The sequence below is a fragment of the Chelonoidis abingdonii genome, chromosome 4, assembly GCF_003597395.2.
Source record: "Chelonoidis abingdonii isolate Lonesome George chromosome 4, CheloAbing_2.0, whole genome shotgun sequence".
Lineage (NCBI taxonomy): Eukaryota > Metazoa > Chordata > Testudines > Testudinidae > Chelonoidis > Chelonoidis abingdonii.
Genome location: NC_133772.1, coordinates 155972187 through 155996349, shown reverse-complemented (window position 1 = coordinate 155996349; position 24163 = coordinate 155972187). Strand labels below are relative to the sequence as shown.

At 41.7% G+C, this 24163-nt stretch overlaps 1 protein-coding gene across 2 annotated transcripts in view; it reads right to left on the bottom strand.

Moving 5' to 3' along the window:
* MAP4K5 (mitogen-activated protein kinase kinase kinase kinase 5) overlaps window positions 1-24163 on the bottom strand; it is a 96245-nt gene that overhangs the window by 34530 nt on the left and 37552 nt on the right. For both annotated transcript variants that reach the window (XM_075065816.1, XM_032775697.2), the window contains exons 3-14: window positions 16040-16130; window positions 14806-14870; window positions 12296-12351; window positions 10322-10369; window positions 10176-10218; window positions 9102-9174; window positions 7830-7961; window positions 5098-5160; window positions 3246-3327; window positions 2486-2602; window positions 2080-2158; window positions 331-389 (exon numbers count right to left, since the gene is read on the bottom strand). In XM_075065816.1, the coding sequence (XP_074921917.1) occupies window positions 331-389; window positions 2080-2158; window positions 2486-2602; window positions 3246-3327; window positions 5098-5160; window positions 7830-7961; window positions 9102-9174; window positions 10176-10218; window positions 10322-10369; window positions 12296-12351; window positions 14806-14870; window positions 16040-16130 (908 nt within the window). The remainder of the gene's footprint in view (window positions 1-330; window positions 390-2079; window positions 2159-2485; window positions 2603-3245; window positions 3328-5097; window positions 5161-7829; window positions 7962-9101; window positions 9175-10175; window positions 10219-10321; window positions 10370-12295; window positions 12352-14805; window positions 14871-16039; window positions 16131-24163) is intronic.

The following is a 24163-nucleotide window of genomic DNA, read 5'->3' as shown; positions in this document are numbered from 1 at the left end:
GCACACAATGGAGCAACATGGCTGGGCTCTGAGTAACAAAGAGTAGAAAAAATAGTATTGGCTGGTAGAGAGATCTAAGGGAATCAAATTCAGAATCTCTTTTCACATGCCTACATTAATTGGTGCATTTCAGTTTGCACATGAGGAAAACCCTCCACATGAATCACAGAGAGCAATTCATTTTCTTCCGAATGTGGCAACTGTCTGAAAACTGATAGTTGCCTTCTCGTGACTCTTTTTATACTCTGAATACATATTACTTTACAGAGTTAAAGCATAAAATAATGAGGACATTGTGATTATAATAAATGATGGAAAACCAAGTCCTACCATTTCATCCCGAGCTTCTGTTTCTTTCCGTAAGGGAGGCTCAAATTGCAGCTTGTCAACTGCAAAACATCACATTTTCAACTTTAAAACATGTAACATTCTACTGACACCCTCTTATGGACAGTCTATTAAAGCAAGCAGCATGCTGTAGCATATAAAAAACCAAAGTGCACAATGCAGTGTTACATAACGCTTCATTTTAACTTGCCTATACAATTCTAAACTCTTTGAATTACGAACATTTGTTTTTATGGAAGTCTTCAATGTCTAAATGTTTGCACTTGCAATGCATTTGTTGTGGAACAACCCGCAGAAAAGAAAACTCAGAGAATAGCAGTAAGAATCCCCATTTAAAGTAGTCTAAATGCTAATTACTTAGTTTGTGTGGACACTTCTTCAAACACAGAAAAAGCAGGTTCCTACTTCAAAGGGCTCCAAAATTTCAGCACTTTTCCCCCACTCCAGCTGAAAGTGACTGAATAGTGTGTCACTATTTAACATACACCATAGTCAGTACAGTACGTGACCATAATATTTATGGTCACATATCTAACAATAATTTAGTTTCCATATCTATGGAATCTTATGTAATCGGCTTGGGTCAGTTGCTTCCCCACTTAAATTCCCCTTCACGGATGCAGTTAACATGATGGGCGTAGAGGTTTTTTTGTGGTCACATATCTAATAATATCTACTAATTATTTAGCTTGCAAGAGCACTTTTTCAAACACAGAGCAAGCCAGTTTCTGCTTCAACAGGAACCAAAATTTCAGTATTTTCCCCCCCACCCCTTTGAAAGTGACCCAGTAGCATATGAATGCTGCATGGAGTGTAAGGACTTGCACTCCTTTTGAGTTTAACATACACCATATAGTCTGTATAGCAGATGTGACCATAACAAGTGGAGTACCCTCAAGGGGTTAGGATGAGGTTTAGCTGACCATCAATGTGAAAACCAGCACGAAATCAGAGTGGCATCAAATTGCCATCTACTTTTCTATATTTCCCTTCGCCAGTGAGGGTCAAGACATCTATGTGTAAGAACATGCTCGCCCCACTATAATAATCAACTTGGTCTTCCTGTTTAATGCTTCTATTAAATTATTATTTTTTATGATGCCAGTAGGCATTCAAAGTTTGGCACCACGCCATGGCAGACAGAGGCTGACTACAGAAGAAACAATACCTTGGTTTTATAGAAATGTTTGCATCCTGAAATGACACGAAATGAACTAACAGAAAAGTTTGCAAGTTTTAATTTTGGTTTTGGAAAAATACTGTGGGGGAGGGATAGCTCAGTGGTTTGAGCATTGGCCTGCTAAACCCAGGGTTGTGAGTTCAATCCTTGAGGGGGCCATTTAGGGATCTGGGGCAAAATCAGTACTTGGTCCTGCTAGTGAAGGCCGGGGCTGGACTCGATGACCTTTCGGGGTCCCTTCCGGTTCTATGCAATAGGTGTATCTCCATATATTATTTATTATTACTAATACTGTGGAGATTTCTTTGTTTGTGTTTTTTCTTTAAGTGTGCCAATAGTAAAGTCACGTATCAGAGGGGTAGCGGTGTTAGTCTGGATCTGTAAAAAGCGGCAGAGTCCTGTGGCACCTTACACTAACAGACGTAAGCTTTCGTGGATAACAATGGTAAAAGTGGCTCTCTACGATTTGCTATAAAAGAGTGGACAGACACCCTTCATCAGGAAAAATTAACCAGCAACACAAAATGGGAAAAAGCCCATTCGGGACTTACAGTTTATCTCTGATGCTGTTCTTTCCGCTCTAGCATTTCTGTTTGTAGAGCGAATGGTGTGACGAATAACAGAGTGAGGCTGTTAGAAATAGGAACATTACAATTCAGTTATTGCCTTCACCTTAGATCTCATACCATAATTAAAGGGAAAGAAAAGCTATTACAATGGGGGACAAACTCTGTTTCCTACCCATGATACTTTCATTGCCTGCACACAAGCCCCCTGTACTTGACAGCAAGCTTAACCTCAACTCTGTGGCAAAGATTTCTACGGCATTGCTGTGCAGCAGAGCAGAATAATTTTTCAACCCCTCTCTGAAGTGAATCTAGGTTTACAAAGTGAAAATAGGAGAAGATTTTTAAACATGAGCTTTTCAAAACAGGAAAAATACAAGTATATTCTCACCTCAAAATCATCGTCATCAGCTTCACCGTAATGTGTATGGTTGTCAGGATTATTTACTTTGTCCAACAGCTCAACTGCTAGAGATCTCGAGAGACCGGGTTGTCCTACAAAACTATGCTAAAAATCACAAAAAAAATAACATGTTACAGGAGGTTTAATAGGAGGCAGATATTTAAAACCTATACGTCTTGGCTTCAAAAGATTAGCCTTCTTGTTTTGCAAAACTTTATAACCGACACTCCTCAGTAAATCTTTTTAACGTCTCCTAAGCAAGTAGACCTCAAAAGCATGCATCTGTTTTAGCCTGATCGCATTGTGCGTCAGTTGCAATTAGAAATTAAGACCCTAGTTGTGCAAACATTGATGCATTTGCTTAACTTTATGTATGTAAGTAGCTCCACGGAGTTCAATGGGACTCTTTAGGTGAGTAGAATTAAGCATTCGAGTACGTGTTTTCTGAATCAAGGCCTAACTTTGCCCTATGGGGTGATTAATAACCAAACAGAGGCATACTGTTACAAAATGCCAGTCTTTGGACAATTAAAACTGGACTTATCTTGCTGTATGGACAGGTATCTTTATAAAATCTGGCCACCAAGAGATTTCAATTTCACTTTTGCTGCATTTGCACCATTAAGCACACTTGTACAATAAGAGTGTGAAACATAGCCGATTTGGTGCACTAATGACTTCTTTCTCTGTGAAACAATATATTTAGTGGTGACATTACAAGTTCTGACTTTGCTTTTTAGACACTTACAGTGAGGAGTCTTTCTGCGGTTGGTCTCTTCTTTGGATTTTTGGTAAGCGCTATTTTGACAAAATTATGGAATGTTGATGACCTTTACATAAAAAGAAAAAGAAAAAATTGAAAACTTAAAATCAAGTTAAGTTTTTCTGAAAAGGAGAAAATAATGGTCACTTTCAATGTAACTGCTATATAAATGGCAAAACATCGGCTGCATTAGAATCCTGCTCAAATATCCCAAGGCATTTCAGATTTATACCATTCTGCTGCTGAGTTAACTAGTGGGAGAAGCAGTCAAAAGATCAGATTCCATTTGAAGTCTTATGACACTATATAACAGAAATAAAAATAATCTATTGAATTAGGTATACAGGAGAAAGCAACAACCTCCTCTTTCAAATGCATGGTTGAGATTTTTAAAGCAGTACAGATGATTTAACTACACCTCTTTCTTTTAAATTAATGCAAGATGTGAGGCTAAATCCCTTTGAAAGTCTCATCCTACAATTTTTACTTGTCTTTCTTGCACGTTTATTTTAATATATCTTTCAACAGATATATTGCCTGAATTTGAGGACTTTCAGGGCACGTTGCAAAACTTATCCCTCAGGCATTTGGAAACAAGAAGAAATTGGACTGGTGAAGGGCAGGGGGGGCTGATGATCTGCTTCCTGGCGGTGGGCTGTACTGAACTGTACTACTGCACATCTAGTTTTATTTGTGATGTGCTTTTAAGTTATGGCAAGACTGCCTAGAGTATATGGACAGGTACTCTTAGCATGTGCACAAATCTGGGGGGGAGAGGTGCAGAGTACAAAGTTTAGTGCAGAATTCAATTCACAGAAGGATGTTTTTCCAAGTGAAACAATTTTAAGTATCTGTCCACAGCAATACTGGCAGAATCCCCCTCTCAAAGACTTAAGGAAAAAAGGACAGTTACTTGGCCACCAGCAGCATTCTAAGTACATAAATGGGATTAACTGCTTCACTAGAGTGAGTCTTGATCACATGCACAATGTCAAGCTAAATTGCCAAATGTGTGTTCTGGAAGTAGATTTTTTTTCTCTCCAGGCAGCAGCCCAGAGGGAGTTTTCCTTTTCCTCTGGACCAGCAGAGGAGAAGTAATTAGCATTATGTGGGCCTGTCCCACACAGGCAGTTTCCTGCCATTGCAGAAGTGTGGGCACTGCTGGACCTTGGTCCTTTCTGTTGGATTTGTTTCTAGGTTCCGGTAACATCAAATCAATTACCAAAAAAAAATAAAAAAATCTATCTTGCTTGCTGGTACGTACTGCAGATGTCTCAGCCTAAAACACTTCATCCTCAGGGAAATCATCTTTCAGATCACTGGAATGAAAACTAACGCAGCACACTTTTATCAACGGTTTTCTTCTTCCACAGAGCAATATGAAATTAATGTCCCATTTTTAGAGAGAGATTGTTTTAAAGCATGATTTACCAGGGATTAATTATGTTCCAAGAAAAACTTCTGAGTTTGAGCAAACAAAGATGATTTTTTGGTCACTACAGAAGTCAGAACAATTTAAAAATTCATGACCTATACTAAATTTAGCCCTGATTTCGCACTGAGAGCTTCACAGTTCAGATTTAATGGGGCACTGCATGAACAGGGAGTCCCATTCGCATGGTCCTCATTCCAGGATCAGAGTCTTTTGCTGTAATTAAGTATTTTGTTTAGCAGTAAGAACTGAATTCAAAGGGACAACTCATGTATAAAAGTCCCAAATGGGCATATGTGTTTGCAGGTTGAGGGCATATGCTTATGAACTGTTGACATAAATAATCATTCACATGATCTTTAAAATATGCATTGAACAAAGGGAGAAAAATTTTATTTGACTTACCATTTTGCTTTTTCCTTGAGCTTTGGAGGTTGAAAGTTACTTTTAGACATTAAAAACAAAGCCCTAAGATAAAGAAAGCATAATAATATTATACAATATGAAAATAATTCATTTTATTCTAATATCTTGAGATTGAATAAATACTGTACATTGTAGTTCTATTACCCTACAAGAGACAGTATGAGCTGATGAAAATCCAAATGAGTTCTGTAGTATGTAATATAAAAGATCTTGTAAGAGACAAAATAAAGTCGTTGATTTTTTCAATTATAGATAATGTTTCCGAAACAAAATCTGTTTATTTTCATGCGCAATCCTGCTAACTAGAGGGCTACCATAGACTGCAGGAACTAAAGCACTTACAAAATGTTGTGTCCTTAAGAATCTGAGTCTGGAATCTGAATCTACATCTTTAAATCAAGACTGGATGACTTTTACAAAAGGTGTGGTGCACTGAAACGGAAATTATGGGCTTGATGTAGGAATCCCTGGGAGAGGTTACAAGGCCTGGGTTATGCAGAACAGACTAGACCAGGGGTCGGCAACCTTTCAGAAGCGGTGTGCCGAGTCTTCATTTATTCACTCTAATTTAAGGTTTCGTGTGCCGGTAATACATTTTAATGTTTTTTAGAAGGTCTCTCTCTACAAGTCTATATATTATATAACTGAACTAGTGTTGTATTGTAAAATAAACAAGGTTTTCAAAATGTTTAAAGAAGCTTCATTTAAAATGAAATTAAAATGCTGATCTTACGCCGCTGGCCTGCTCAGCCCGCTGTTGGTCTGGGGTTCTGTTCACCTAGGCTGGCAGCGGCCTGAGCAAGGCCTGCGGCCGGGACTCCAGCTGGGAAGGGTCTGGCAGCCAGAAACCCAGACCAGCAGCGGGGCTGTGCGGGGCCGGTGGCTGGGACCCCAGACTGGCAGTGGACCGAGTGGCTCAGCCCCCTGCCGCTCAGGGGTTCCATTTGCCGGCTCCTGCCAGCCAGGATCCCGGCTGCTGGACCCGCTCAGCCCACTGCCGGTCTGGGGTCCCGGCCCTGCACACATACAGTGGCTACCTACCTTTTCCCTCATTCTGCCCACTTTCCTCCTCTCTCTGCACTGAGCTGAGGGTGGGAGTGTACTGAGCACAGGGGGTGAAAGGTCTGGCCAGGAGCTAGAATGAAGGAGGGGGCTCAAGGTTGGGGCAGGAGGTTTGAGTGTGGGGACACTTACCTGGGCAGCTCCCATTTGGTGTGAGGGGTGCAGGTGGGAATGTGTGTGTACGCGCGCGCACAGAAGCTCCCGTTTGGTGCTCAGGGTGGGGGTGCGGATGTGCGAGGTGCATGGGATGTGAGGGGACTGGGGATGTGGGGGGTACAAGAGTCAGGGCAGAGGGCTGGGGGCATGTGAGGGGGGTGCAGGTTCAGAGCAGAGGGGGGGTTGGGTACGTGTGGGGGTGCCAGAGTCAGGGCTGGGGTCGTGCAGGGGGATGAAGGAGTCAAGCAGAGGGCTGGGTGTGTACGAGGGAGGTGCAGCGCTCAGGGCAGAGGGCTGCGGGGGGTGTGTGGTCAGGGCTCAGGGGAAAGGGCTGGGTGACTGCCCCCCTAAGAACTCCCTACCCCTGTGCTTCTTGTCCCCTGACTACACCCTCCTGGGACCTCTTCCCTCAACTGTCCCCCCAGGACACCACCCCCTATCTAAGCCTCCCTGTTCCTGGTCCCCTGACTGGACCCTATCCCCTACCTGTCCCCTGACTGCCCTGACCCTTTTCCATTGCCCCGCCTCCAGCCAAAACCCCGGGACTCCCATGCCTATCCAGCCACTCCCTGCCCCCTGACAGGACCCCCAGAACTCCCAACCCATCCTACCCGGCCCTGCTCCCTGACTGCCCCAACTCCTCTCCACACCTCTGCCTCCTGACAGGACCCCCAGAACTCCTGACTCATACAAAGCCCCCAGCTCCTTGTCCCCTGACTACTCCCTCCAGAGACCCCCCACCCTAACTGCCCCCCCGCCAGGACCCTCCTTGCTCCCTGTCCCGACTGCCCTGATGCCTATCCACCCCCCGCCCCCTGACAGACCCTGGGACTCCCAGGGCCCATCCAACCCCCCTTGCTCCTTGACTGCCCCCTCCAGAGATTCCTGCCCCTAAACTCCACCCTGGGATCCCACCCCCCATCCAACCCACCCTGCTCCCTGTCACCTGACTGCCCCCACCCCTTATCCATCCTCCCCCAGCCCTGGACCCCTTACCATGAGGCTCTACGCAGAGCCAGACACGCTGCCCTGCGGGAGCACACAGCCCCACCCCTCAGAGCGCTGTGCGCGTGGCGGCAGAGCTCCGGTTGAGCGGGGAGTGTGTCTGCCTCCCCGCAGAGCCAAACACTGCCCGACGGGAGTGCCCAGCCCCGACCCCCAGAGCGCTGCTTGCATGGCGGCAGGGCTCCACGGGAGGGGAGAAGGCGGGGGAGGGGCCAGCAGCTTGCTGCGCTGAGCCCGGCGCTCCGGCCTGGGAGCATGGACTCCGCGGCTTGCCGCGCTGGGAGAGTGGGGCTATTTGTTCACCCCGTGCACATAGCTATGCTTCTGCTCCCTGCCCCCGCGTGGGGAGCAGAGGGCAGAGGAGAGCAGGCCGGGCTGGGCAGGATTTTTAATGGTTGCCGACCCCTGGACTAGATGATTGTAATGATCCCTTATGGGCTATGAGTTAAGAAAATGCTTGAAATGAGCGAGTTTCGTGATCAGCAGACCTCATTGGATGAAGGTCAAACATAGGCGGCTGAAGTTCTCCAAGTTCGATTGCTGTTATGCCAACTGCCCAGATATCACAGAGTTGGTTGTAACCGCCATTCTTTTCCACTGCTGCAACTTCTGGGGCCATCCTTTAAATGTAAAATCATCATTTGATTACACATTATACACCATCACTTCCACAGGCACCTCCTTCAACCTGAGGATCTCAAATCTTTTTACATGATTACTGTGGAATTCATTCCAAGGCAAAGGGCCTATACAAAGAGTGTAAATGGGGCCTCATGTGGTTCTCTGCACTGGGATGAATTTCTTCCATTAAAAGAACAAAGACACAAGAGGTAAGTGTCTTGTCCAAAGTCATGAATTCTGTAGCAGAGCCAGGAATAGAACCCAAGTCTTGTGATACCCAGTCTAATCCTCTAACCCCAACACAAACTTTCTTCCCTCAGTTTGTTTTCTCTAATATGAATACAGCATACAATTTTTGCAATTTCTAATACAGTATGCAATTTAAAAAAATCTGTAATTTAAGTGTTTTGTCTATATTCAGTTCTCATTATAGCTATTACGCTAATGAGGGATCTCTGTGTTAAGGCAGTGCCTCAACTCAATGCAGTTAAATTTGCATTTTTATACAACCCAAAAATTATGAAGTTGAAAATGTCTGGCATTTCAAAGCCTTAAATAGCTAAGACTGTTTTGAAACAAAAATAGCTGAAATGTGCTTCTTTTCTCTATACTGTCCCCTGCCTGGGGGAAACCCAGATGCCTACATTTAGGTTTTGTCAGCAGAATTTTACCTTATAATACTTGGATATAAGCATTAATTTTTAACACATGCCTACATATACGTGTGTCACTAATTGTGATCTTAGCACTTTCAAGTGCTTTTTCTTTGCTCTTAAAAAGTTTTTTGGTTCACCTTTAAGGTATAATTATTATGTTTTTATATTGATGAGAGGGAGAGGACTTACAGCACCGGACCAAACTCCTACCATGCGTACAAATAACATTCAACATTGTATTAAATTGGCAGAGGTGTCAGCCATGCTATTAGCATCACATGGTTGATGTTGCAGTCATATTACAAAGCACCAAAATAACAAATGTCATATTTTGTCCAAGTACATTACTAAAATAAGAAAGTTTAAATAACTATATTATGTCTGTAGTTAAAACATATCTGTATTTTAGAAGCTTTAGTATAATTTGTAAATAATGACTTCACTTTGCATGCAGCCATTCAATGAATCAAAGCAATTTATTACCAGTAAGGGGTACCAATAAAAGATTTTCTCTTCGCAATGGTGGCTGTTATTTTTGCTGCTACACCAAAGTCAGCTGTAAAAAAAAAAATTACATCATCATTACATGTTCAATGAAAAACCAATAACACTCTAGGAAGTTATTATAAATCAACAACACACACACATTCCTAGGTAATAAAATTAAGACAATTGTTTACAATGTTAATCTCTCAGGTAAAGAAAAGCAGAACCGTCTAGCTGGAAAAATTTTTTTTTGAATGTCTGGAAATTGAAAGTTAGGTTTCTCCAAACTGCCTTAATATGGACCCTGTTTCGCCGCTTACCTCCACCTGTCTTATCACACCATAACTGAATCATATCAGGACATACTGTTATGTATTCTAATTAACATGTCCTGGGGGGGAGATAGATTGGCACTGTAGTTATGAGAGTGCTATGTCAAACGAGGAGATAAGAGGGGAGATGTTTGTTCGTACCGTTAGGACAAGAGAAGCAGTAGGGACTCTGATAGCAGAGCTACGCCGAATGCATGTTATTGAAGATAATCATCCTATGTGCCCACAGCCAGAAATCATGCCCGTCTAGTTTTGTTTTGCTGTATTAACATTACAGCACCTGAAGAATTGCAGTCCACATTGTAGGCAAAGGATGCCTGGCCAGTTAATAGAAAATGGGATCCATGTGTGATCAGAGTCAAAGTTGTTAATGGAAACTCAACTATGAGGTTTCTAGCCTTTCAATTAAAAAAAATATATTGTGTCCTCCTAATACATTGCTTCTGCACATCCACAATGGAGAAGTGCAGTTAGCCACGTGGCCACATCCGTTTCTATATGCTTGCTTTACATATCCTGTTTAGTTAAATACAAGATAGAAGAAAGGAGTATTTGTATCTCATACTCTGCTGATAGTTCTTGCCAGAGCAAACTGCTGTGTAGCTACGATGTAAGTGCAAAAGGTGTCTCACTGAAACAAAGCATCTGAATTGATACCTTAACTTACCACCTTTTGTTAGGTTCAATTAAAAAAACCTTCATTCAGTTTCTATTTACTAGTAAATTCAACTGAACGTACCTAATTTTATTTCTCCATGGTCTGTTAGCAGAATATTTGCACCCTAAAACAAAACATGCAAAAATTAATATGCTAAAAGAATATTTGTAACTTTATTCTGCATTACAAAGTATTAAAATAGTCCCTGAAGTTTTAAGTGACCTTACCTTAATGTCTCTGTGCATTTTGCCCTTCATGTGCAAATAAGCAAGACCCTACAAGTCAAAAATAAATCTATAACTCAAGTTTGCCATGTTAACATACTACAAAACATAACATTTCAAATTGGATTTTTAACAGTTTAAGCTCAATTTGTAGTTTTAATTAAAAACTGAAAAAATGAACACAGATTTTGAGAAAATGCGTCCATGGCTTCTGCTCCTCACCACTCCTGATTTCAACAGCAACACATGTGCAGACTTTTTTCAATAAGTTATATAGGTAGCATTTTTGTTAGATAGATCTTCAGCTTCAAAATGCACCTCAAGAGGCATAAGATTTACGACTGAAGCCAATAAAGTTTATTTACTTCTCAAGTCTAGGAAGCTTTCAGCCAGTTTGCAAGTCTGGGTGCCTAAATCCACATTTAGCTCATAAATAAAAGTGGACTTGTTTTCAGAGGTGCTTAATGCTGGAATCTCTCACTGAAAGTCAAAACAAGTTCTGCAGCACCAATTCTTACTGCTAGCAAAATATCAGCTAAGAGGTTAGGAACAGAATTGCCATATCAGATCAGTTCGCTTGCCCGTTTAGTCTACAATCTGCCTCTGGCAATGACCAGTTCACCAGTGTTTCATACAAAGGTGAAAGTGTCTTCTTCTGTTCCCTTACACAATTATATATAGAGGTATAGAGCACAATGAAGCATGACATTTCACTACCTATGTTGTATTGGCTTACATTTCTATAATTATAATAAAATGAACCAGAATTTTAGCAGCCCAGCCATAGAATTTTTCCCTCTACAAAACATTAGAATTCACTGCCATAGATTGTATACATGGCAAAATATTTCCTTTTATTGCTCAGTTTTATTACTCACCCTCTCTTACTAGGAATTAGCTGTCTTCTGCAATGAGATTCAGAAAATTTATCCTAAACAATGGCTGCACTGAACCACCATGTCGGTTATACAGTGTATGAGAATAGCCAGGTCAATCTAAAGCCTCAAATCTCCAGAGACTTACACAGGATTAAAATAATGGCGTTGAAATCAATGGGACTACTCCTGGGGTTAAAGTTAAACAAGACCAGGACTGGGCCTTAAGATTCTGATCCTGCTATACAGGCAGACTCTTATAGCTGCATAAATCCGTTTGCAGGATCAGGACATACGATTACTGACATGAAATGCTGCATTAAAATTATTTAATAAAGTATTTGTTTCACCACATTATTGTAATATCCTACTAATTTATATCAATACACTTCTACCCCAATATAACGCGGTCCTTGGGAGCCAAAAAAATCTCACTGCCTTATAGGTGATGAGATTGCGTTATACCGGGTACGGTACGCCATGCCAGACAGGACTGACTTCCCCGGCGGTGATTTAAAGGGCCTGGTGCTCCAGTCGCTGCGGGGAGCCCCAAGCCCTTTAAACCACCACTGGAGCTCTGGCAGCAGGGCTCGGGTGGGGATTTAAAGGACCCAGGGCTCCCCACAGTGGCTGGAGCCTCTGGCCCTTTAAAGCACCACCCAAGTCCACCTGCTGGAGATTGAAAGGGCCCAGTGCTCCAGCTGCTGCGGGGAGCCCCAGGCCCTTTAAATCACCACCAGAGCTCCAGCAGCCAGGCTCGAGAGGGGATTTAAAGGGCCCGGGGTGCCACACGTATTCGGATATAACGCGGTAAAGCAGTGGGGCTCAGGTGGCGCTTTAAAGGGCCCAGGGCTCCCTGCTGCTTTACCGCGTTATAGCCAAATTTGTTTATATCGGGTCACGTTATATCGGGGTAGAGGTATACTGGAAATATGAAAAACAAATTTGTTAACCCTAGCAAACTGGTCTCATTGAAGCTGTATTCCCAGGTTTACAGATTTAAGTGACAGCACAGCACCTCCTTCTGAAATAGTTTATCTTCCACATCTTCCTCATGTGTATCAAAAAGAGGCCTTATTCTCTATCTACAGATGTACGGTACCTGTAAAGTTTCTCTGCATACATATGCAATTTGTAACTCTGACAGTGGTCCGGTTACTGAAAACAGAAAGACAGAAACAAGCCTATGGGTTGTAATGCACACTATACATACTCCATTGTAAAACAGTCAACAGAATAGGGTAGTATCCAACCTGCAAAAGTGCAAAGGACACTTTCAACTTAAAATATAGTTTATTAAAAAAAAAAAAAAGTTGAAAGCCAGTGTCTCTCTGTAGTTTTCCAACCACGTTTTTCACTATTAAAACAAAAAAGAGGTTTACTACCCAACTTCTCCAATATGAACAATGGAGGGAAACTGATAATACAGGGGAAACAGTGAAACTGGGTGCACCCAAACCATCATCAAATGCACAAGTAAAGAAGCTGAAAGAGAGAAGGAAAATCTCCCACATCTCTCAGGTATAGTAATCCTGTGTAATATTTGCAACAAGAAGTAAACATTTGCCAGAGAACAGAGAATTAAAACATTTTTCAGACAAATGTGATTTTAAGTTGATGACAACAGGGTAATAATATTGTTTGTTTACCTCTTCATGGAGGTAAAAAGCAGCAGAGATAATTTCTGTTTGCCTTTTAAAATTAGAAATTTAGATCTTTTTAACCTGGAAGAGTGTGGCATCTGAAGATTGAAAGCAAGTTTTTAAACATCGACAGCTATTTACATTACACTAAATGACTGAAACATACATAGATGAAAGGATCTTTGCTTAAAATTCAAGAACTCCATCCCTTTAGTTAAGGTCTGAGAAAGCCCACAATCTGCTTTCCAAGATCTTCCAGCAAAATCAGTGAAGACCAAAGCTAACATACATGAAGTAAAAAACAAGCACAATTGTTTAGAAAATATCTTTTTAGTCTTTTATCAGAGGGGTAGCCGTGTTAGTCTGAATCTGTAAAAGCAGCAGAGAATCCTGTGGCACCTTATAGACTAACAGACATTTTGGAGCATGAGCTTTCGTGGATGAATACCCACTTCGTCCAATGCATGTAGTGGAAATTTCCAGGGGCAGGTATATATATGCAAGCAAGAAGCAAGCTAGAGATAATGAGGTTAGTTCAATCAGGGAGGATAAGGNGCTTTCGTGGGTGAATACCCACTTCATCAGATGAATGCCAGATGGCATTCACCTGACCAAGTGGGTATTCACCCACGAAAGCTCATGCTCCAAAATGTCTGTTAGTCAACTAGGTGCCACAGGATTCTCTGCTGCTTTTTTAGTCTTTATTCATCATAAAGGAGAACAAAATGACACACAACCTTTTTGTCCTTTTAAGATCACATTCAAGGTTCTCCTAGCAAAATTAGCTTTCCCAGATTGTTCACTGTATGTTTAGCCTACTTTTACAGGCCTAACTTGTAATCAAACAGTATATCTGCAATATGAGGATGTTACCTTAAGAACTTTGATTTTTACATTCCATGACTTGTCTGTTTCAATAAATACAGTATTTATTATTTAATTACTTCAGTTATTAATGTAACTTTTTGAATTTAAGTAGCGTGGGGTTTTTATTTTTTTCACTTTTTCAAAGAAAGGGAATAAACTACTCATCCATGTTAACATTTAAAGAAGGCTCTGAAAGGCACATTTCATTGAGATGAACTTCTGCAATGTGTCTCAGAAACCGTCTCCAAGCCTATTAAGGATAATAGGCACTGTGATGTCACAAAAGGGGCGTGATTTCATTAGGAAATGTTAATTTCTTAGCAAATATCAACTAAACATGATCATTTTCCAGTCACCCGTAAGTAACTTTTCTCTCCTAGGACTGACTTCTTAATAAGGACTGTTTACATGCATGGTTGAAGGTTTTCTTCATTCTTTTTTTTAGAGTTAAAGAGCAAAAATATCTCAAAGCCTTAATGCTGAAAAAAGTGTATTCTGTTCACTTCTCCAATAACTAAAAATAGCTAAAATATATTTTAACTTAGAAAACAAATAAATCCACAAGCTCCTCATCTCTACACTCAAACCATGCATGAAAAATTTGAGTCCCCTAAAGAAGAATTTCTCAGAAAGCTGTGATTACGTGAAGAGGGGAAAATAAGCTTTACATTAACTAGCAGTTTAAGGGTTATTTGTTCAATACAATATGGAGAGATTTAGGTACATATTTCTGTTATTTTTAACAGGAATATGTACTCATCTGCTATTCATCACATTGGAAGTATTCCTCCAAATACCTAGTTGCCAAAAAAGGCTCCATTTATTCCTATTTAGGATCTATTTACCATAGAGGTACTTACTTATGTTATAACGTTCAGTATAAAACAAACAGGTTATGAACACACTAGTCATCATGTTTATGAAAAGTTCTTGACCAGTTATGTAGAGACCTTAGCCAAAATGAAATAATTGTTCACTCACAGCAAATGAAAAGTAAAATGCCAATGGATTGCCATTAAAATGACTCTATTGTTCTGACATATTTTCTTTGCTTTCAACTTCGAAAAGATGCAAATAAATACGAAAATAAGTTTCAAAATACCATGGTAAATGTCTTGAAGTGATCCACCTCCACAGTATTCCATGCAGATCCACAGCTTTTCACGGCTATTTTTAAAAAGTTAAACATAACTGTTAGCAGTTGACAGACCTATATACAGTACCTACAGTCAATAATTATCATGATTTTATTATTTAACTGCTGGTTATTTGATTGCCGTGTTTTCCATTTTCTTCTACCCTGAGGAAATCTAAAGTGCTGATGTATCACAAAACCAGATATACATTTTGCATGTGTTTTAATGCACAGAGAGAAGTCTAGTAAATATCAATTCTCACTTAGTGTGAAACTCCTTACATGTCAGATTCACTGACAAATTACTCTGTTGATCAGAACTGTAATATAACTGCCATAACCACGATCTTTTCTCCAAAATAAACAATGCAAAAATACAACTGAGGCATACATTCTATTAACTGAGATAAAATTATCTGGATATGCGCAGCTATGCTATGCTAGTTTCAATGCTCAAAAGTGTGTTCCTCACAGATTCCACACCTCAGTTTTTCAAAGAAGTGGTGGTTTAGCGGTAAGTCCAATTAAAGTCAATTTGAGTGGCATCTTTCACTTTGAAAATGTAACTCCCCAAGCAATTTGGAGACAAGATCTCCTAAAACTGTGTAGCTAGGATCAGAGCCCAAATGTGGAAAGTGATGATATATATGCCCACAGATCCCACTGATAAACTGCAGAGAAATGGAAAATTTTCTCCAACTTGTTGTACAATATTTAATGTGTATGCCTGAAAACATAGCCAGCTGGCCTCGCCTCTTCTCTCTCCAATATTTCACAGCTGTCACACCACAGCCATGAAATCTAATTGTTACCAACAATTCAGATTTAGAATATTTACAAATCACAGATACCCAGCTATACTTCTGTAACAACAATACCTTTAAATAAAATACCAAGAAGCATAATTCTTTGGGTAAGTAACTAGCCTTTTTTATTTTAAAAGTCACTAGAATTTCAAATCTCTCCACCAACTTGGTAAAACCAAAACTCCCAAAAATCAGGCTATGAGGTTGGATGCATTGCAACAGTCTCCAGGGAGAAGGTTTCTGGCTAGCAGAGATGGTGCAATACTAATGACTATATAAAAAGGCAACTAGGAATCAAAGGGACCAGATGAGACGGGGACTGGGGCGTGAGGATAAAGGCGGTACTCCCCGGAGAGGAAGAGTTGTAGAAATGCGCACAATTAAACAGGACTTACTTGAGATAGCTTCCAAAGTAGGCTACAATGTTGCAGTGTTTACATTCTTTAACCATATAGATTTCTTGCTGTATCAATGAAAAATCATCTCCTGAAAAACAAGAGATGGCACAGTCACGGCAACAACATACATAAAACACAGACCTATACATAAACCAGGGAAGTAACCAAGAGCTTGGAAAGGTCTGAAAACATGCACATAATTATGAAACCCCAAGCCATTGTATTTTGACAGCTGCTGATTCTTTTTGAGAGTTTCCAACATCATCCTATTCAATATCAGTGATCCATACATGTCCTCCTTTTCACTTTCCCATCTTTTTTACATGGTTTGCATGACACCAAAATGTTTCTTGAAGACCAGCGGAGGACAGCTGGCCTGGCAGTCTAGAGGTAACCTGCAATTTGATCAGTTAAGACACTAGATCAGTTCAGACACTAGGCAGCAAGCACTGGGAGTACTCTGGAAAGACAGTACTCAGAGGGATGGGAACATCATACAATGCTTTCCAGCAGCTCCTCTAGCTACTTTAGGAAGGGAACTAACTGGTTCTGTAGGGGGTTGTTCTAACTCTTCATTTGCAGGGATGGGGGAGGGTGGGTGTATAGTACCAGTGATTCAAGAGCCCTGAAGGTGGAAGGAAATGGTCCCCCCTGAGAGCAGACACCACAAAAACTATTTTTTACAGTATTCCACTTCCAATTAATTCTGGGGGACAGCGTATCGCCAGCACAGCATTCTCAGTCACTGATGACCAAGAGAGGAGGCCAGAGTCAGAGTCCCAGACTCTGATCTCCTTGCTACAGATGCATTTTAAAATGATGGATCATAGTGGTTATACAAGCAAAATTATGCATCCTAAGCAACGTCTGTCTTGAATGCATTGTAATTAGAAAACACTTAATGAGGCTGTTCTCTGCCCTTGATATTTCCACCATTTAAATATAAAGGGATGCTAAAAGAAATTTGTCCCATAATTTTCATTGTATAAAAAGGTTTAAAAAAACAAACAACAACAAGGAAACACTAGAACTGTTTGCTTAATACTAGGTCATTCCGATGAACAATAATTTCAAAACAAACATTCTCCTGTAGTATTTAGAACACAAACATTACAGCGCTAAGGCTCAGATCCTCAATCATTAGGAGTTAAACACTTAAATCCCTTTGAAGGTCTGGGCCCAAGAACTTGAAACTGAGTGTAAACAAGCAAACATTAGACAAGTTGGTTTGATTTTCAGCATCCAAGCTCAGAAACTTAAAAACTCAAATCAGAAGCAAGAATCTCAAAAATCCAAGGTGTTATTAGCAAGATGGGGGTGATGGGGGCGAAGAAGCAGCTAATTTACAGCATATGATTTCACAACACTCCTTTAAAATAAGCCAGAAATACTGATCTACATCATGGATTCACTTAAGATGTTCTTTTTAGACAAGAGGCATGAAGACGAGACATTCAAAACGTCAATTCTTCCCTATGTGAGAATTTATAGTAATAAATCTTCACAGGTTTAGATCATTTATGCTAACTTTCACTCTAAAGAAATTATAACCCTCTGCAAACAGGTTCAAAATGGAAAAGCTGAGTGAAACAGCAGACAGGTTACAGGCATGTAATTACATTTAAGAAAATATTGTTTCTAAATGAGTATTAATAGTGTTTCCCCAGGTATATTATGTAAACTTTTTGTGCATTACTACAATCTAAAATGTTGGCACTAGAAATTAATAATATCAATTTGTGTCCGCTCCCCTCCCTCAAATAAAACAAACTCTATAGTCCATCTCTAGGCTCCTCTGCTCACAGATTTTGTTCAACAATAGCATATCATGATATCTGCAGGAAGGACCTGGTCCAGCTCCAATTAAGTCTATGAGAATCTTTCCACTTACTTCAATAGGGGTTGGATCAGACCCTAAATGAAGGGCCACCAACATTACTATGGCCACTTTCTTGCAATGGAAACCAGGAAAAGAGGGCACAAAGGGGGTTGGTGATGGTGCTTAAGGAAGAATGTGATTGGTGGCCTCATTTTGGAATGTAAATTTTAAATGCATGTTCTGCAGCCAGATGCTGCTTTGGCAACAGATGGAACTTAAATTCCAAGACAAAACCACATTAAGATGGAGTCAGGGTTGAGAGCATATATCCATAACAAGGGTAAAAAGCATTACAGGTTTATTGCAGTTATCCCATAGCCTTACAGTACAAACCCAGAAAATGAAGAGTTACACTTACAAGTACTACGAGAAGTCCTTGCGGCACCTTAGAGACTAAAATTTATTTGGGCATAAACTTTTGTGGGCTAAAACTCGCTTCATCAGATGCATGGAGTGGAAAAACAAGAACTGCATAGTTAAGGTACCCAAACAACCTTAACTCGGCCCTGTAGCGACATCACGTAACAAAAATGATAATGATTACGGTATCTGTACCCAGAGTTTACATGAAGTGAATTTAAAAAAAAAAAAAAGGACAAGATATTTTTTCTTTGCTCTTCCATGGTGCCACTACACGCAGAGTTAAGGCTACAGCCAAGAGCAACAGCAAAAATACCAACTCTGAAGAGGAAGGTTCTTTGAGGGGATTTTAAGACACCATCAGGGGTATTTACTAATGACTGAGCCAAGAGACAGGTATCCTCTGAAGAATGCAAGCAAATGGGAAACCTTCAAATACAAGTGGCCAGTTCAAATAACAGCTATCCCAAAGAACAGCTCTAGAAGACCAGACTGTTGGGACTCCCCTCTCAACTATCCTATATGCTGAACATGAGCAATAATACTCAGCAAACGTAGTGAGTGAGGCCCACACAGCTACTGATCAAATGAGCATTGATATAGCCAGTCAGGTCACAGCAATCTGAAATGTAGCCAGACAGCTATTTAGACATAGTCTTACTGTTAACAGCATTGCGCAAGGAAGCGGTGTGAGGTGAAACAAGAGGTGGAGAAGGCTGTCTAAGAACCTCAGCGTGCTTCAAGTAAAACCACAAGAACTTTTGAATGTTTAGTATATGAAGAAGGGCCTCACTGGGGTGGACAAGAAGGCATGGATAAACATTAGCAGCACAATGATCTCCTGGAAAGGTGGAACTCAAAACATCACATTAGAGGAGAGTCTTCGAGGTGCCCGAAGCCAAGCACCTGAGATAGCCGTTCTTTTTTGTTTATACATTGCAAGCTAAATAAATATAATAAAGCAGTTTCTATAAACCAGATGATCAAGTTCTGCACACACTTTGTACTGTACAGGGGCGTTACCCTATGATCATACTGAATTTTGGCATGAATTCACGCACCTGCCTAAAACTATTACTGCGAACAGAGGAATTTTGGGTTTGAGTCAGATGGATTAATTCACTCCAGTCTCTGACAAATTTCCTACAAGAAACTGTTAAAACACTTATGTATAACAGACTGGAGCATTTCAAAATTAATGTCATTTTTAAAGAAGATCAACATCAAATCCAAAAGAGAATGTTTGAAGAAATCAGCACCAGGAAGGCATTATCTTTCGCTAGATAACCATGTTTGCAGCGTTGTTGTAACCCTCTTGGTTCCAGGATATGAGAGAGACAAAGTGCTGAGATGATATATTTTACTAGGCCAATTTCTGTTGGTGAAAGAGGTGAGCTTTCACATCCACAAAACTTTTCCTCAGATTGTGGGGCCCAAAAGTTTCTCTGTCACAGACAGAAGCTGGTCCAATAAACGACATTACCTCACCCACAGTGTCTCTACAGATAACAATATCAGTTCTCCAGCTGTTTGCATCACATCAAATGGTGCCAAATCCCTTTTTAACAGAAATGTCTTCACATCAATTGTCTATTTATGAACAGAGACTTGAATATACATGGCACTTTTATTTCAAAGAGATGATCAAACAAGGTACCAACCCTAAATACCTCACAATCATAGGCAGCAGCCTTACAGAGACCTTGCCTAGCAAAGAGGGTGTTAGAAGGGGTCCAAAGGAGGAGGTAGGAAGTGCTTGCTGGATGTTGAGAGAGATTGTCCTGAGTGTAGTGGACAATGAGAAAGGGAAAGAAACCTGATGGAGTACATGGAGGCTAAAGAGAGGTCAGACACGTAGATAGGCGAGGAGTTATGCAGAACTTTAAAAGGAGGAGGAGGTGGAATTTCAAAAGAATAAGGGAATTAGTGCATACGGGAGGAAAGCAGAAAAGCTGCTAGAATAGTGGGAGAGCAAGAGGCTCGAGGTGGCAGTATCTTGGACAGACTATGAAAAGGAAAAGATGAGGAGGCCAAGATGAACTATTCCTTAAGCTCATATCGGAATGAAGTGAAGGAAATTAGCAACATGGCATGACAACAAAACTTGCTCTTAACATTTCATTTGGAGGAAGACAGAAAGTGAAAATAAGACCTTGATTTTAAGCAACGTAGCTGATGACAGTATAGCCTTGCAAAACAATTTACTTCTGGTTTAGTCATCAGGAGACCACTTCGTGCTAAACAACATATGTTTGCAATTATAGGTTATGCAGCATGCTGAGCAAAAAGCCAGTTTGGGGAGTTATTGTAAATCATGCAAGCAGCATGGTGACTCACTGCAACTTGCTAACATTATGTAATTGTATCTGTACAGTTAAATGCAGAGCATACAGAAGAGCAGTCACAATATAAAGTACTTTCCCCAGATCAAAACTGGTGGTTGAACCTGCTGCATTTGGCTCAACAATCTGCTCTTCTCCCTGCCAGCTGTGCTACAGAATAGACTATTTAAATCTGTAACCATACCACCTTGTGCCGCGATCCCATCCAGAACTCACAAGCTAGGCAAGTTAGGGCCTGGTAATTTAAGTCACACAGTGTTTGGATGGTTTCAGAGTAGCAGCCGTGTTAGTCTGTATCTGCAAAAAGAGCAAGAATCACTAAGGCCCACCTGCACTAGAAACTGGTTCCAGCTGCAACTGAAGTTTTAGAATTAGCCTAACTATCCAGTATTAGTTCTGATCAGCCATCCTAGATCCGGTGTTAGTCCATCCTGGATCCACATACACAGAGCACACACCTCTTCGGAGCAGAGGCATAATGTCTATGGTTTATAAGGTATATTCACTCGATCACATTTTCATTTGTTCCACTGCCCTGCTATGAAGGGTACCATCCTGTGTAAGGAGCCACACATGCATCCTGGGAAGCCAGGGATACATCCACACCCTTGCAGCCCTCCTGGACTGACTCTGGGTCACTTTTTCAGTGATTCCCCCTGGGACAAATAGATAGTTATTGTTTTAATGAAATGGGATCCGCACGATCTCAGTGTGTGGGGAGGGGGAGAGAGAGAGAGAGAGAGAGAGAGAGTGTGGAATGGACAGAGCTGAGCAGAGCCACAGCGGCTCTTGGGCCCGCATGCAATTGAGAGGAAAGGGGTTTGCCTGGGTTACCAAAGACATCACTCCAGAGTTGGGCAGGAGCACTGGGAGAAAAATGCACCCTGCCAGGTAGTTTGCCAGTGCTCCTGATCTATGCTAGCACTACAAGCTACATGAGTTAGGATGCCATATTAGACTTGCTGGCAGAGGGGTAATGAATGATACAAAGCATGCCTTCAGATCAGAAGCAGCTACACACAAGCCTGCTGCATAACACCCATGAGGCAAATAATTGTATCTATTTTGCCACGAGACATCATTGTAGATGGGGCTCCAAAGGTGCTGGAAGAAGTGGCATTTGCAGAACCATTGTGCCAGTATCAAACTCAAGGCAGTGAAATGCAAGTGAGCAGTTTGCAACATTTGCCGCCATTAAAGATCTCTCTTGTGTTTTATCAGTGGTGGGGTCCCCTGGCTAAATTCCAGCTCAGGAAATGACTAATGACTTGAACTATGCCATTTTTCAAGTGTTTGTATTTGAACAATTAGAACTCCCAGAAAAAGCAAGAAAAGTGTCTTGGGATAAGTTATTACAACAATTCCTCTCAGTGTGCAAACTCCACAGCAAAGCTGCCCAAGGTACAATATTCAGACCTCACTAAACCCTTAGAGAAATTTACAGAGATCTCCCCATCCCATTCAATATTAGGAAAAAAAAATCATTCCAAACCCAATGTGTGAATCCAATCAGGGGTCCGATCTGTGCCGGTGACTGATGTAGGTTTCACAATGCGCAGATTTTTATTTTAAAGCGGAATTTAGAGCTTTGATCTCCCCTTCCAGAGATATGTGCAGGTATCTGGCTTCTGATTGTAACCACGCTGCTTGTCATCTAAGCTGACATAAAATCTATTCAGAACCGATTATTACAGCAGCTTTAACTTTTGCTCTGTGTAACTTGAAGGCTTGTCTCTCCCACCATCAGAAGATGGTCCAGTAAAAGATATCACCTCATCCATCTTGTCTCTCTAATATCCAGGGGCTGACACAGCCGTAACAGTGCGGCATATCTCACCTACTTGGATGGTCTAGTTTTCCAGAACCCCAGTGCTGTCCCTAAGGTTCCCTTCACGTGCCCTCTAACGTCTAGGAGATTTGCGGGATCACCTTGTGCCTCTCACTCTTGTGTAAGGCAGCTGGACTCTGGTCCTGACTAGAGGATGGGGGGAGCAGAATGAGACTCTTCTCAAGGAATAAAGTCAAGATGTGGTTGTTGTTGATGGGGGAGGAGGTTGTCTTTGGCCTAATGGCCTCCATCTTAGAGTTCCTTCAGAGCAGTCAGACACATGATCCCTTTGAGATGTGCTGATCCTGGTCACTCCTTCCCCAGGGCTGTTAGTCAGCTAGGGAGCTGCCTGCCACCTCTGCTCAGTGGGATTACTCGAAGGAACTGCATGAGGTAGTTAGTTTGAGTGGCTTCAGAGACTCTGCCCAGGGAAGCATCAGTGGGCGGGAGGCTCTGGGAATGTAACACAATTAGTCTCACCTCAAACCACTGGATCCCATTACTTCCCTCCCTCCCTCCTCCACATGCATTCAGGCTCCTGAGACTCACACATCCATGGAACAGTGGACACATCCCCCAAGTCCGCCTTCTTCCCAAGTCTCATGCTTTCCATTCTGTTTTCTGAACTGTCTCACCCCCAACTTTCCTCCCAGTTTCATCTTGTCTTCAACCACTTCCCACGCTGGCTGCCTTCTTGATTTAATTAATTCTGTACCAGTCTGTGATGGGGTGTGTTCGGCCTCTACGACTCCCTGCTGGGCCCCGCGGTCCTACAATCCCCCCCGCTCCAAGAAGTGGCAAGCTGAGAGGAAAAGAGCAGCAAAGGTGGGTTCTCCAATCTTATCTAAAGAAGAGACTCCAGAGCAACCATTTTGGAAACCATAGACCAAATCCTCCAAGGGCTAGAGAGACTAGCAACAGCCAATCAGGCCCTGCCAGTCCAGATAAAAGGAGCTGCCTCGCCTTAGGAGGTCAGTTCCCACCTGGAACAAGAGAGGTGAGGAAGGACACCCCTCTCTGGGCAAAGGGACCTGAGGGACAGCCAGAGTTTGTTTTCTGGCTGCGTTTTTCATAGCTGAGATTGCAGGGAGAGAACCTAAGAACCTTAGCACTGAAATAACGGTGAACCTACAGGTTCCAGGTAGGAAGAGGCTCAGGGAAGAAGCAGCAACAAATTGAATCAAGCACTACATGGCTGCTGTTTATAGGATCATTGGGCTGGAGCTGATATTAGTGGTGAGTCTGGACTCCACTCCTGGCCACACACAAAGTGGCATAAACCCCAAGAAGGGGATGGAGCTTATTTGGGAGCCTAAACAAAAGGCTGAATTTAAGTGGCCCAGAGCCAGGGCTGAAGACCCTAGTGAGAGCAGATAGACTGTTAACTGACTCTTTAACATGCTGGAAGGGTGTTACTCAGACTTTGTGACTCAGCTGGAGGCCATGCCGCTCAGGACCCACACTAGTCAGCCAGCAGCTTGCGGAAGGCATCGGGGTGGGAGGAGGACTGCAATACCACTCCCAGCCACAACAAGACACTCAAGAGGTGAGTGCCCCTTCACATAGTCAGTAAAAGGTTAAGCTGAGAATGGAAAACATAACCTAGGCCTGGTCTACACTACGCGCTTAAACTGATTTTAGCAGCGTTAAACCAATTTAACGCTGTACCCGTCCACACTACAAGGCCCTTTATATCGATATAAAGGGCTCTT